At 46.4% G+C, this 13411-nt stretch overlaps 1 protein-coding gene across 3 annotated transcripts in view; it reads left to right on the top strand.

Moving 5' to 3' along the window:
• L(2)37cb (DEAH-box helicase 16 lethal (2) 37Cb) overlaps positions 1-13411 on the top strand; it is a 148466-nt gene that overhangs the window by 38113 nt on the left and 96942 nt on the right. For all 3 annotated transcript variants that reach the window (XM_077705757.1, XM_077705767.1, XM_077705747.1), the window contains exons 9-10: positions 2195-2317; positions 2406-2474. In XM_077705757.1, coding sequence (XP_077561883.1) covers positions 2195-2317; positions 2406-2474 — 192 coding nt within the window. The remainder of the gene's footprint in view (positions 1-2194; positions 2318-2405; positions 2475-13411) is intronic.

The raw sequence follows: 13411 nt of genomic DNA, 5'->3' as shown, positions 1-13411 counted from the left end.
TCACATTTGTCGTCGGCCCACAGCATCTTCCGTCGAGGCACTCCAAAACTTTTCCCCACTGGGAAGCTTCCCTTCTCTGGGCCCTCGAAGCATGCGGTAGTCCCTGGTCACCGCCCGAGCCTCTTGTTTCCTCCAGTAGCGGGCACGCACTGGAGGAGACGGGGAAACAAGTGCAAGGCCAGAGTGCACGCTGGCGTTGCGTTTGTCTCCTCCAGTGTGTTCCTCCCCTCTGCTGTCCCGCTGTGGTTTGCGCTGCGCACTGGGCACCAAACGCTCAAGTGCCGCCCAGCCCGTGCGCTTTAAGCAGCCCAGGCTACTTAAAGCCGGCTGTGCAACTCGCGGACTAGCCCATCGTACGCCGCACACCAGGAGCACAAAGACAGCTGAACAACAGCACCACGGAGCGTACGGGCAAAGTTGCGGAACAGCAGGGAAGAGGGGCGGAGTGTGGTTGGTGCTTTGTGCACACACCGCAGCACTTTACCGGCAGTGTATGCAAGAAGGCTTGTTTTGTGTTCGGCAGGTGGCGTTCCGTAAGCGCGCCTGGTTTAAATTGTGAGCCACGGCCGAGATTTGTTTTGTGTTAGCATGCTTTATTTAGCGTTTCTGCCCTTACTGTGGTGTGATATGAAGTCACTGCTATCGTCAACAGCATCAGCAACCAGGTCGAGATAAAAACACATTGAACAATTCTTTTGCTATCCCCACTGCATTGTTTATGTGAAATAACAAGAATGTTAATTCTCAGGAAGAAATGTGGGGGGAGGGGGTTTATTACACTAGTTAATACAGTATATTAACTGAAATTAATGTCAAGGTAAAAAAAGTAGACTGTAGTCTTACAAAGGTTAAGGTGAATGAGGTCTCAGACAGAAGAGCGGAAATTAGGCTGCAAGTTTTGCTTTTGCAAAATTTGAGGTGTCTCAATCTTACTCTTGCAAGTTCTTGTTTTATGCTCATTGCCATGAGGATAATAAGGAATAGAACTCAGGGAAGCAGCTCTCTTGGAAAGTTGATGCGGGCAGCAGATTCCGGCTTGGCAACCTGCCGCAGTGATGACAAGGGGATCACTGCAGCAGGTTGCCAAGCCGGAATCTCTTTTGGGGGCACAAAAGGCTTGCTGGAGGGCATGGTTACTGATGCGTTTTGTGTACATTTGGGAGAAATGTTAGCTCGGGCAACAGTTGTCCCATTCAGGAGCACCGCACTGCAGTGCACACTTTTTTTTTTTTTTCCATCTTGTCCCCTTGTCCACCAGCCTGTCTACACCCACTGCAGGGCAAAGGCCTCTCCCATTATTCTCCAATTACCCCGGTCCTGTGCTAACTGCGACCAACTTATCCCCCCAAACTTCTTGATCTCATCTGCCCACCTAGCTTTCTGCGGCCCCCTGCAACGCTTGCCTCCTCCAGGGATCCGCTCTGTTACCCTGGATGACCAACGGTTACCTCGCACTACCTGCCCTGCCCTTTCTTCTTCTTAATTTCCACCAGCATGCCCTTAACACGCGCTTGTTCCCAGACCCACTCGGCTCTCTTGTTGTCCCGCAACGTTACACCTATCATCTTCCGTCCCACCGCGCGCTGAGTCGTCCTCAGTCTGAGTTGAGCCCCCTTAGTGAGCCTCCCAAGTTTCTGCCTCGCAGGCGAGTACCGGTAGGATGCAGCTGACGTACACTTTCTCCTTCGGGGATTCATTGTATGACAATGCCTGTCGAATGCACCCCACTGCAGCATCATCCTTGTAACTATCTCTGCCTCGTGTTTCGGATGCGGGGTCACTACTTGGCCTGGGTAGATATATTCGCTTGCCACTGCTCCCACTGCCTCGCCACCTGTCTCATAGGTGGCGCCTAGTGAGGTCCATATTAAAACAGGCAAGTCGGTTGCTGACAACCGACGCCCCGATTCAAAGGGAAAGCCACTAGTCATCATCATCATCATCATTGTCATTCGGTGTCTATTGAGTAGCTCACTGTAAATCGAGCTAAACATTTTTCCTTGCCTCCATCTTGCAGTTTGTGACCCTCGGCCAATGAATTTGCACTCGGTTAGATCAGCCATTTTCGAGTGGGCTCTGCGCAGCTGTCCTTGAATTGAGGCCCCCCCTTTTTTCCTTCCACACCTGCCGTGGCCACGGTGGAGGACACGCTTTCAGGCAGCGCACTGAAGCGTCCTCCCCCCCCCCGCAGGAGGAAGAGGCGGCCCCGGAGCTGAGCGAGCACGAGCGGCGCCAGCGGTCCCTCCAGGAGACCCGCAGGAGCCTGCCCATCTTCCCCTTCCGCGAGGACCTCCTGCGGGCCATTGCCGACCACCAGGTGGGGGGGGGGCGCAGGGGGCCAGGGGGCCGGGGCCAGCGTTGGCGCGGGGGGCCCCACGGCTCCGTTCCCTCCCTGTTCCCTGCAGGTGCTCATTGTGGAGGGAGAAACGGGCTCGGGAAAGACCACCCAGATACCCCAGTACCTGCACGAAGCGGTGAGGGGCTCCTCTTCTCTGGCCACTGTTGAGCTGTTGGAGGGAACCGTTCTGGCCTGCAAAAGTTGCTGCTGCCCATATAATTGCTTAAACTGAAATGTAGATAATTGAATGCCTTTTCCATCGACATGAGTGTAAAATTATATACCTACGTAGATAATTCTAGTGGGGAAAAAATTGACAAAATAAAAATTTTGTCCAGACTTGGAAAAAATAATTTATATATCCATGTAATTAAAGTTATATGTAATATAAAACTGGTATATGAAAAATGGCGATGGGAAAAAAATTCAGATTTTGCACTTTGTGGGCAAACCTTCCAAAAAGACTCTTTAGAAAAAAAAAAACAATTTGCGCAGAATAGTTGTCCACATTAGCAAGAAACGTTGGCACTCATGGCGCCTGCGGGAGAAACGGGGGCAGGTAAAGGAATTCTCCGCGGTCCTCATAAACGGGCCCTGCAGACACAGTGCAGGTTTTAGTTCACTAAACAGACTTTGTGCCGATAACAAAGGTGCCACTTTTATGGCCGCCCTCAAATAATTCAGACAGGAAAGAAGGAGCTGTCCAAGCTGCTCTGTGGCCACATCTGGGCAGCCAGGGAGGAAGCGTGAACGCGCAGTGGCAGTGCTGACGGACGGTGTCCCTCGAATGCAGTGAACGCACTGACGAATGCGATTGTAGTGCGTGCCACTCTTGCCCATAGTGCGTCCAATTTGGTTTGGAGTTCGTGGCTGGAATGTAGCTGAGTGAACTGTCGAACGCTAAATCTTTCCAATTAAACGAAGCTCCTTTTTGTCTTCGGGGCCTCTTTAAAAAAATCTGGCTGTTTTGATTATCACTTGACGTGAAAAGCCTCGTCAATGACTGACGTTGCATTTACAGCCAGCACAAGATTCTCGGACAAGCATGTGATGTCAATAAATCTGCTCAGATTTAAAGGGACAGACAACCGATTTTTGTCGAGTATATATTCTCTATCCTAAATGAAAGAGCATCACTTAAAACACCTTGACGGGAAACGGTTTTGCTGATAACGCCCTAGAACTTTTTAAATCGAAAATTTTAGATCTACGAGTCGTATGTGTCCCTCCCAAAAATGATGCTGGCAACCACGACATAGGGTAGCTCGGCAGCATACTTTTGTCTGTATGCGCAATGAAAATCGATATTTAAAAACTTGTCCCCAGCTATAAAAGTTTGAATCGCAGGCTTTCCTGCTCGTTTATGTGTTTTTTTAATGCAACAGTCTATTTTGCACGAGTGCGCCATCTGTTGGGATAGACGATAGGTAGAATCTGGCTTCACGTTGTGTTGAACGAAACACACACAGCGCGCAAGACAACAGGACGAAAGACGGAGGGATGTACAACACAAGCGCCGACTCTCAACTAGTTTTTATTAGAAACCCAAAGAATATATACACGCAAGTGTGCACATGCGCACATGGGCGTTGCCTGAATATCAGACTGGGAGAGCACGCAGGGGCAATGAAAAACTGCACGTATGCAAATCTGCCCGCACATTGTAAAAAGTGTGAAACGCGTGGATGTGGGCCACTTTTCGCTGATACCGAAGTGCTCTTCGAGCACAGAAATCAGAAGGTTCGGGAAATAGTAGAGGCCTTCTACATTAACCTCTATCAAGATGACTGCGTCAGCCAGACTTCCATCAAGCTCCACGAAAAGGAAGAAAAGATAGTTTGGCAGATGCTTGCGTGAAATGTCAATTACTCGCCACGTGCATCTTTTAAGTTGGAATTGTGTGCTTGTTATTTAATCTTTTGACGTATTACGGTGTGTTGTGTCGCTTTAATCGTATGTTGTTCCTCTGCGCATGTGCACACTTACCTGTATATATTCTTTGGGTTTCTAATAAAAACTAGTTGAGAGTCAGCGCTTGTGTTGTACATCCCTCCGTCTTTCGTCCTGTTGTCTTGCGCGCTGTGTGTGTTTCGTTCAAGATGATTTACCAACTCGCCCAACTTTCGGTGTTACTTCACGTTGTGGTGCGGGAAGTTCGATTCTCCCCAGGTGCGACATTTTTTTTTTTTTAAGCTGCCGTTGGCGTATTTGGAAACTGAAATCAAATATTTTGGCAGAACAAACGCCCCTGACTCAGGCAGAATCGTCAAAACTCCTTCGCTGGGTCTGTTTACTGAGCGCTGCCGTTGATTCTGGGCATGGAGGCTCAGTTAGCCACACTGAGAGCAACCCAGCGGCGGCGGGCGGCGTGTCTTTAGAATTTTCAAAATAATGTTTAGAAATACATATGCAATCTAACCTTGTACAAATACTTGTGTTAGAAGGTTTTCAATACGTAAATAAACGTTTCAGCAGTTACAGTAGCTGCTAGGTTTGCAGTTCACGTGACAGGGACACATATTGTAGTGTCAAGTTTCGACGCTACGAACCGCCACCCTTCCGATTTCAGGAAGTTTGCTGCTAAATTAAAATTATTTCTGCCGATTTGTTTAGAAATTGCTTGTGGTTACTGGGCTATATAAAACGCTGGTTTTCATATGAGCTAGAGAACATATACGCGACAAAAATCGGTTGTCTGTCCCTTTAAAACAAACAAACAGACGAACAAAAAAGTGTGGTAGTCAGTTTACCGTATTTACTCGCGTAATCCTCGCAATTTTTTCCCATAAAAATGGGCCTGAAGTTGAGGGGTGCGATAACTATGCGGGGAAAAAAATTTTGGGTGGTAAAAACTAGCTTAAGTAAGATTTCAATTGGTACTATGCATAACCAAGACATTTCCAAGCAGGAATCACCTTTGTAGTAAAGGTACGAGGTGGACAGCGGCACCAAGCACAAAGCTGTACAGTCAAAACTCGGTTTCAGAAAAGTGCAGGTCAGGAATTATTTCGCTAAGTCGAGTTCGGCATGTCTTGGTCGCATAATTGGGTACCTGTAGTCATACCTCGGCAAAGTTGGCGCGGCTCACTCAAACTCACTCACAATTTTTTTGTAATCACCACTCACTCAAACTCAGTCTCAATGCTGAGCAGCACATCTGCGCTCACTCAAACTCAAACTCACATTGAGCGCAAAACTCAGAGCTCACTCGGACTCAAAACTCAAAATGTACTCAAACTCAAAATGTAATCAAAACTCAAAATGTACTCAAACTCAAAATGTACTCAAACTCAATATGGACTCAAAACTCAAAATGTACTCAAAACTCAAAACGTACTCAAACTCAAAGTGTACTCAAACTCAAAATGGACTCAAAACTCGAAATGTACACAAAACTCAAAATGTACTCAAACTCAAAATGTAATCAAAACTCAAAATGTACTCAAACTCAAAATGTACTCAAACTCAATATGGACTCAAAACTCAAAATGTACTCAAAACTCAAAACGTACTCAAACTCAAAGTGTACTCAAACTCAAAATGGACTCAAAACTCGAAATGTACACAAAACTCAAAATGTACTCAAACTCAAAATGTAATCAAAACTCAAAATGTACTCAAACTCAAAATGTACTCAAACTCAATATGGACTCAAAACTCAAAATGTACTCAAAACTCAAAACGTACTCAAACTCAAAGTGTACTCAAACTCAAAATGGACTCGAAACTCGAAATGTACACAAAACTCAAAATGTACTCAAACTCAAAATGTAATCAAAACTCAAAATGTACTCAAACTCAAAATGTACTCAAACTCAATATGGACTCAAAACTCAAAATGTACTCAAAACTCAAAACGTACTCAAACTCAAAGTGTACTCAAACTCAAAATGGACTCAAAACTCGAAATGTACACAAAACTCAAAATGTACTCAAACTCAAAATGTACTCAAAACTCAAAACGTACTCAAACTCAAAGTGTACTCAAACTCAAAATGGACTCAAAACTCGAAATGTACACAAAACTCAAAATGTACTCAAACTCAAAATGTAATCAAAACTCAAAATGTACTCAAACTCAAAATGTACTCAAACTCAATATGGACTCAAAACTCAAAATGTACTCAAAACTCAAAACGTACTCAAACTCAAAGTGTACTCAAACTCAAAATGGACTCAAAACTCGAAATGTACACAAAACTCAAAATGTACTCAAACTCAAAATGTAATCAAAACTCAAAATGTACTCAAACTCAAAATGTGCTCAAACTCAATATGGACTCAAAACTCAAAATGTACTCAAAACTCAAAACGTACTCAAACTCAAAGTGTACTCAAACTCAAAATGGACTCAAAACTCGAAATGTACACAAAACTCAAAATGTACTCAAACTCAAAATGTAATCAAAACTCAAAATGTACTCAAACTCAAAATGTACTCAAACTCAATATGGACTCAAAACTCAAAATGTACTCAAAACTCAAAACGTACTCAAACTCAAAGTGTACTCAAACTCAAAATGGACTCAAAACTCGAAATGTACACAAAACTCAAAATGTACTCAAACTCAAAATGTAATCAAAACTCAAAATGTACTCAAACTCAAAATGTACTCAAACTCAATATGGACTCAAAACTCAAAATGTACTCAAAACTCAAAACGTACTCAAACTCAAAGTGTACTCAAACTCAAAATGGACTCAAAACTCGAAATGTACACAAAACTCAAAATGTACTCAAAGCTCAAAATGTACTTAAACTCAAAATGGACTCAAAACTCAAAATCTACTCAAAACTCAAAATGAACTCAGGACTCAAAATGGGCTGAGAACTCAAAATGAATTCAGAACTCAAATGGCCTCACAACTCTCTCATGCTAGGAATTTATTCGGGGTCAGATGGACTCTGATTTCATTAGCAGTCAGTGTTTTCAAATTCACGCGTGGTAAAAATATTACGGGTGCAAATTCGTGAGCTCAAACTCTTGCATTCGCCACGACATGACACCGTAGCTCCTGTGAGGTCGGAAACAATTTTCGTTGCAGATTTAATACAGCTATACCTGCTTCCCATGAAGAGTAGCGCTGGTTGGAAGCAATTGTACGTATATATTGGATACCAAACTCTTGATGTAGGCTCCGTGTTCGTGTTCATGACAGAGGCGGTCCAGGCTCGATGGTGTGCTGGGTTCCCAGGTCGAAACAAGCAAGATTGGGTGAGGGGACGTGCGCATACTGCACCCTTCATTTATGTCGAAGCTGTTTAGGGTTACGGTTCCGTGCATTCTTGCTCTGCATCCTGAAAAAACGCCTTGTGTCAAAGCGAACTGTCCCCGCGAATCTCTGAAGCGCGAGGCGTTCATGGATATACCTTTGCTGTTTTATTGCGTAGCATTCTTTGCCCAGTACACCCCTCCCCCTATCCCCGCCATGATCTTGTAACGTCCGGCATATACACAAAAATGCAGATATCACGGAAGTTCAACCTGTAATCATTATAAAAGCGTAAATGTAGAGAATTGATAAAACTAAATGTTGAAAATCTAAAAAAGAAATAAGAAAAATATCGAAAATGGCGAACCGTGTAACACGGGAGTCATAGATCGTCTCAGATTGGGTGAAAATGCAGAGAGGTGTGGCGCTAAAGATTGCGGGGTATCAAATTGAGGGTCTCGAGGAGGGAAATCACGTGGTACAAACAAAAAAGTGCCTCGTTGTTTGCTGAGGCACTTGTATTAGTTTTTATTAGCATTGGCTAGGTGGGATGAGCTCTCGTAGCTCGGAAAAACACCACGCTGTCGTTGTAAGCAATGACCACCACCGTACCCAGCTGTTTAATTCCAGCATGCACGCGTGTGTGAGTGTGTGTGTGTGCGTGCGTGTGTTTGAGAGAGTGTGTGAGTGAAAGAGTGTGTGAGAGAGAGAGAGAGTGAGCGAGAGACATTGAGAGAGAGTGAGTGAGAAAGTGTGAGAGTGAGAGAGTGTGTGAGAGTGAGAGAGAGTATGAAAGTGAGAGAGAGAGAGTGTGGGTGAGAGAGTGAAAGTGAGAGAGAGAAAGTGTGAGTGAGAGAGAGTGAGAGTAAGAGTGTGAGTGAGTGAGTGTGTGAGTGTAAGTGAGAGTGTGAGTGAGAGAGAGTAATAGTGTGAGTGAGAGTGAGTTTGAGTGAGTGAGATTGAGAGTGTGAGTGAGTGAGAGTGTGAGTGAGAGTGTGAGTTGAGTGTAAGTGTGAGTGGAGTGAGTGTGAGAGTGAGAGTGTGAATGGGAGTGAGTGAGTGTGAGTGAGCGTGTGAGTGTGAGTGTGTACCTTTTGCTACATACGTTTTGCTATATCCTCATAATTATAACCAGAAAGCATTTTTATATTTGTCCCACGTGATCCCCCTCGACGAGACCTTTAATTTGATACCCCACACATCCTAGCAGGGTCATATGGAATTCATACCAGTAAAACTAACCACGACTCTCATGACTGTAACCAGGACGCATTATTTAAGTGTCCGACGTGATTCCCCTGACTGGAACCTTCAATTTGACGCCCCACAGGCTTCAGCGGCCTCACCTTGAATTTAACCCAATCTATGACTCATAATGACTGTCTCATGATTTGAACTACGAAGCCTTTTTTATTTGTACCACGTGATTCCCCTCGTCAAGACCGTAAATTTGATACCCTACACGCCCTAGCGGGGTCACTTCGAATTTTACCCCAATATAAGACTCGCCATGACAATCTCATGGTTATAACCAGGAAGCATTTTTGTATTTCTCCCACGTGATTCCGCTCATCAAGACCATTAATTTGATACCCATCACATCCTCGAGGAATCAATTTGAATGTTAAACCAATCAATGACTAACCATGACTATCTCATGATATAGCCCTACCACATTTTTGTCCCACGTGATTTCCCTTATCGGAACCTTCAATTTGATGCCCCGGACACCCAGTGGCATCATTGTGAATTTTAACCTAATTTATGACCCATTTTGACTATGTCATGATAATAATCAGGAAGCACGTGATTACCCTCATCGAGACCTTTAATTTGATACGCCGTAGCGTCATGAACCTGAATTTTAACCGAATCTATGACTTACCATGACTACGTCATGATATATCCATAACGGATTTTCGTCCCGAATGATTCCCCACATGCCCTGGCAGCGTCATTTTGAATTTTAAGCCAATCTATGACTCATTATGACTGCCTGATGACTACAATCAGGAAGCATTTTTTTATTTACCCCGCTTGATTCCGTTAATCCGGACCTTTCATTTGATACCTTACACGCCTTAGCATCATCAGTTTCACTTTTCACCCAATCTAATGTGGTCATTATTCTGTCTTAAGGGGCGCTGCCCAGTCAATTCAGCTAATTCATTTGAAACAGCAGAAAGGACAGCCCCCGCCCCCATTTTCCCCCGGCTCTCACCTCTTCCTTTGTGACCCCTAGTATATCAAGCCGTAAACAGTAGCAGGCGAACAACCAGCACGCCAGCGCCGCCGTGTGCTTTCCCACCACCCTTTCCCACGCTCTTAGTGGATCCGTCAGGAGGAAAAGTTAAGACAACCCTTTTTTATGACCTCGCCAGTCAATTATCACTCACGCGCCCAGCCACAAAAATTAGGTATACAGCAAGTGCTTATGGCCATGAAAATTCAACAAGAAACTAAAAAAAATCAGACACCCTCTCCCTCCCAACCGATCATGCAGATCGCGATTGGTGCCGTACCCGCAGGTAACCTGAATTCCGAGCCCACAGTGACGCATGAAGCTTAACAGCCAACCATAGCTGCCTGCTAGGCTACTCATATGTACTCAAACTCAAAATGTACTCCAAACTCAATATGTACTCAGAACTCAAAATGTACTCAGAACTCAAAATGGACTCAAACTCAAAATGTACTCAGAACTCAAAATGGACTCAAACTCAAAATGTACTCAGAACTCAAAATGGACTCGGAATTCACTAGGTCTCAGGCGTACTCAAACTCAATCGGACTCAAACTCAGTCGGGATCACTCGGCTCAAACTCACTCAAGCTCAAACTCACCATGCCACACTAGCCTCGCGCTCACTCAAACTTGAGTCCAAATGTGTCTGAGTGAGTTTGCCGACCTCTGCCTGTAGTGGCAGCCAGCAAGCCTATGCATTTGCCAAGCGCTCCCAAAATGACATTTTGGCTCATAAGGGGGGACAATTGTTTCCCGAACCCCCGGGGGACTATGCCCAGCAGAGAAGTCTGCTCTTGCGTGCACTTTGTAAGCGACGGCCGCTGGCAGTGTGCCTCGTCAGTTGGCAAACGTGCGCAGCAGATCACGTGGCCCTGCACTGGGAGTGGGCTCCATGTCCGACATGCTCGCCGCTTGCACGCACACGAGTAGCAGTGCCTCCCGGCTGGCAGCGGTGGTGAACGAACCGCACGCCTGCCACAAGGCCCAACCACAGGGCCCAACCACAGGGCGGCCCTGAGGACCATCCAGAGTAGACCTATTCTCGACAGCGTGTGGTAGTCTTTGCTGTGGAGCGCCATCACGGCCCACTCATCCTCTTGTGATGCCGGGCACCGCCATAGCATATGGTCCCAGCTCCAGTCGGGAGGCAGTGTCCGGCCGAAGTAGGCTAAACCGGCTCCTGGTTGGGAAGGAACCGGTCGGGAGCATTCTAAACTGTGCGTGTGTGAGAGCAGGGTGGGCCAGTGGCAGTGTTCTTCGCACAAGTTGGTAGTGTGTGACGACCTCGTTGAGAGTGAGTGACGCGTCTCGGAACTCTCTGGGGGCCTCGGGAGCTCGGCCTGTTCGATCTCCGCGGCCGACCGAATGGGAACGAAACTTTTTTTACTGCTGGCACCATCTGGTGAATTTAGCTCAAAAATACAACTCCCGTTTGGCACTGCACAGTTTTGTCAAAGCGGCACAAAGGTGATCCGCGATGTTATTTTTGGCGCGCCGTGAATCAATGTTGAGGTGTTCTCTACGAAATATACCAAAAATTAACGCATTTTGAACTGCATTGTTTGAGAAAAGGTTGTTAAACCAAGACAGGTTGTGATATTGGTTTCGTTATTTCCAGTTAGTCAAAGCACTGGGCTCTGTAAGCTCCTGAGGGGGGGATCGGGATCTCTTCGTTGAATTGAGTTTTGACTGCACTCGTGGCCAGCCACCGCCCAACTTCACCATCCCGCATTTGGTAGGGGCGGACCCGAGTGGGAGCCGTCCTGGTGCTGCGGGTCAGTGCCTCCACCATCGCCGGCCGTTGCCTCGTCTCCATCCCACATCGAGTGGCCTTCACGGGACGCTGAAGGGAATTGGTCAATCAATGTTCTCGCTTGCGCTGCGTAGGCTGGCGCAAATGAGCACACTTTTCATCGTTCATCCGGTTCATGAGTCGGTAATTATTTTATAAAGCTCGAAAGAAGAAACACTACCATGCGCAGTCTGCGGCGGCCGCACCAACTAAAGGCTGTGGCGTCGGGAGGAGGTGCACTGTGATTGGACGATGTCCAAGGTTAGCATTCAAACAAGTTTCGGTTTCGGTTCTGTAAAACAACATGCTTGACATCCGACGGCATCGTTGGATGGGCATTCTCGATATCTCAGTAGTCGTCGTACCGCGCTTCTGCCATGCTGTCGGCTGTAAAATGCCTAAGATAAGCCTGCCAGGATGGCTTGGAACTGTAGCATTCACTAGCCGAGGCCTACGCAGTGGATGATGAACGCCCTCCGCGTAACCGCAGACGCTCAAATGCCATGCGCTTTTCCCCCATATTGGGAGCTTGCCTCCCTCATGCCTGTATCGTAAAAAGCGTGTTCGCACCAGGCCAAGGGTCTGTTGATTCTGGCATGTGCTTACTGCCCGCAAGCAGTAGGTGCTTGTGGCAACAGCACGCCAACGAGAACTCGCTAGCAAGTCAGTGTCAGTCTGCACGCGTTCTGCGTACTCATTCGTGGAGCAGTGAACGTTATGGCCCAAAAAATGGTGCACTCAGTATAGAAAACATCGGCCAAAAACGAAAAAATCAACTTACAAAAAAAAAAAAAAAAAAAAGAACACATTCTCGGGGATTCAAACTTGCAACTTCTGAAATAACACGCTTAGCGCTCCAGACCACTCGGCCACGGGCCAGCGCTGCCGGCATTTCTGAAATATGAGGTATATAATGTATAACCAGTTTACACTTTTGTTTAGTTTAAGTATTTCAAGCAGCTTAGGTGACTAGTTGTGGTATAGCGCTCGTGCAGTAAGCGTCCCCAAACTTCCACAATATCTCATGTCTAGCAATTGCATTTCTCAGACGGAAAAGCGTTCACAGATGCGTGGTCGTGCTGCTGACTGCTGTGCTTGTTCGCCCAGTGCAAAAAAGTGCTTCCTGCTCCCTAGTTTTACGCTTTACGGTAAAACTTTCAGTTGATTTTATTTCCTTAGTACCTATATTGACTCCGCCCACTTCTCCCACCTTCAAGTAGCGTTAGATTTTCCTAAGCGTACCAGTCAGCGAACCGTCGCATGTGTGGAGTGACCTGGACTTGGAGCTTGATGCAGTGTACAAACTAACGAAGTAAAGAAAGGCACATTCTTTCGTTCACAAGCGTGTCGTGCCTTAGTTTCAACTGAGTGACCGAATGGCGACGACGCATCGGCGGCCGTCTGACTAAATGCTGGGCCGACTGACTCTGTTGGAAGGCCGTGCAGTAGCGCAGCCAATTGCCAGATCATCTCCTCCTGACGTCGCACGAAAACGCCACAGAAAATGGGCGAGGGTGCAGAGAGGAGGACAGCATTTTCGAATGGGTTTTCCTACTAAATAAATTTGCGTAAACCCGCTCAGAGTGGTCGAAACATGGCCTATGGACTCCCGACTACAATTTGCGCTAGTAATCCCGCAGTGTTTACAAATCACTTCAGTGTCCCTTTCAGTCGCGTCCGGGGCATTCGACGTGCCCGTCTTCTTGAAGCTCTTGATGACGACATCTGCGGCGATCATTCGCCGCACTTCTGATTTCCAGCTGCCCAGCAGCTCTACCGATGGTGTCCTTATCTTGCGGGCCGGCTCAGAGCGTGCTGACCCT

The sequence above is a fragment of the Haemaphysalis longicornis genome, unplaced genomic scaffold (assembly GCF_048455015.1).
Source record: "Haemaphysalis longicornis isolate Haplotype H1 unplaced genomic scaffold, Haemaphysalis longicornis Haplotype H1 scaffold_1, whole genome shotgun sequence".
NCBI classification, from domain to species: domain Eukaryota; kingdom Metazoa; phylum Arthropoda; class Arachnida; order Ixodida; family Ixodidae; genus Haemaphysalis; species Haemaphysalis longicornis.
This window is presented reverse-complemented; position numbering and strand designations above follow the sequence as displayed.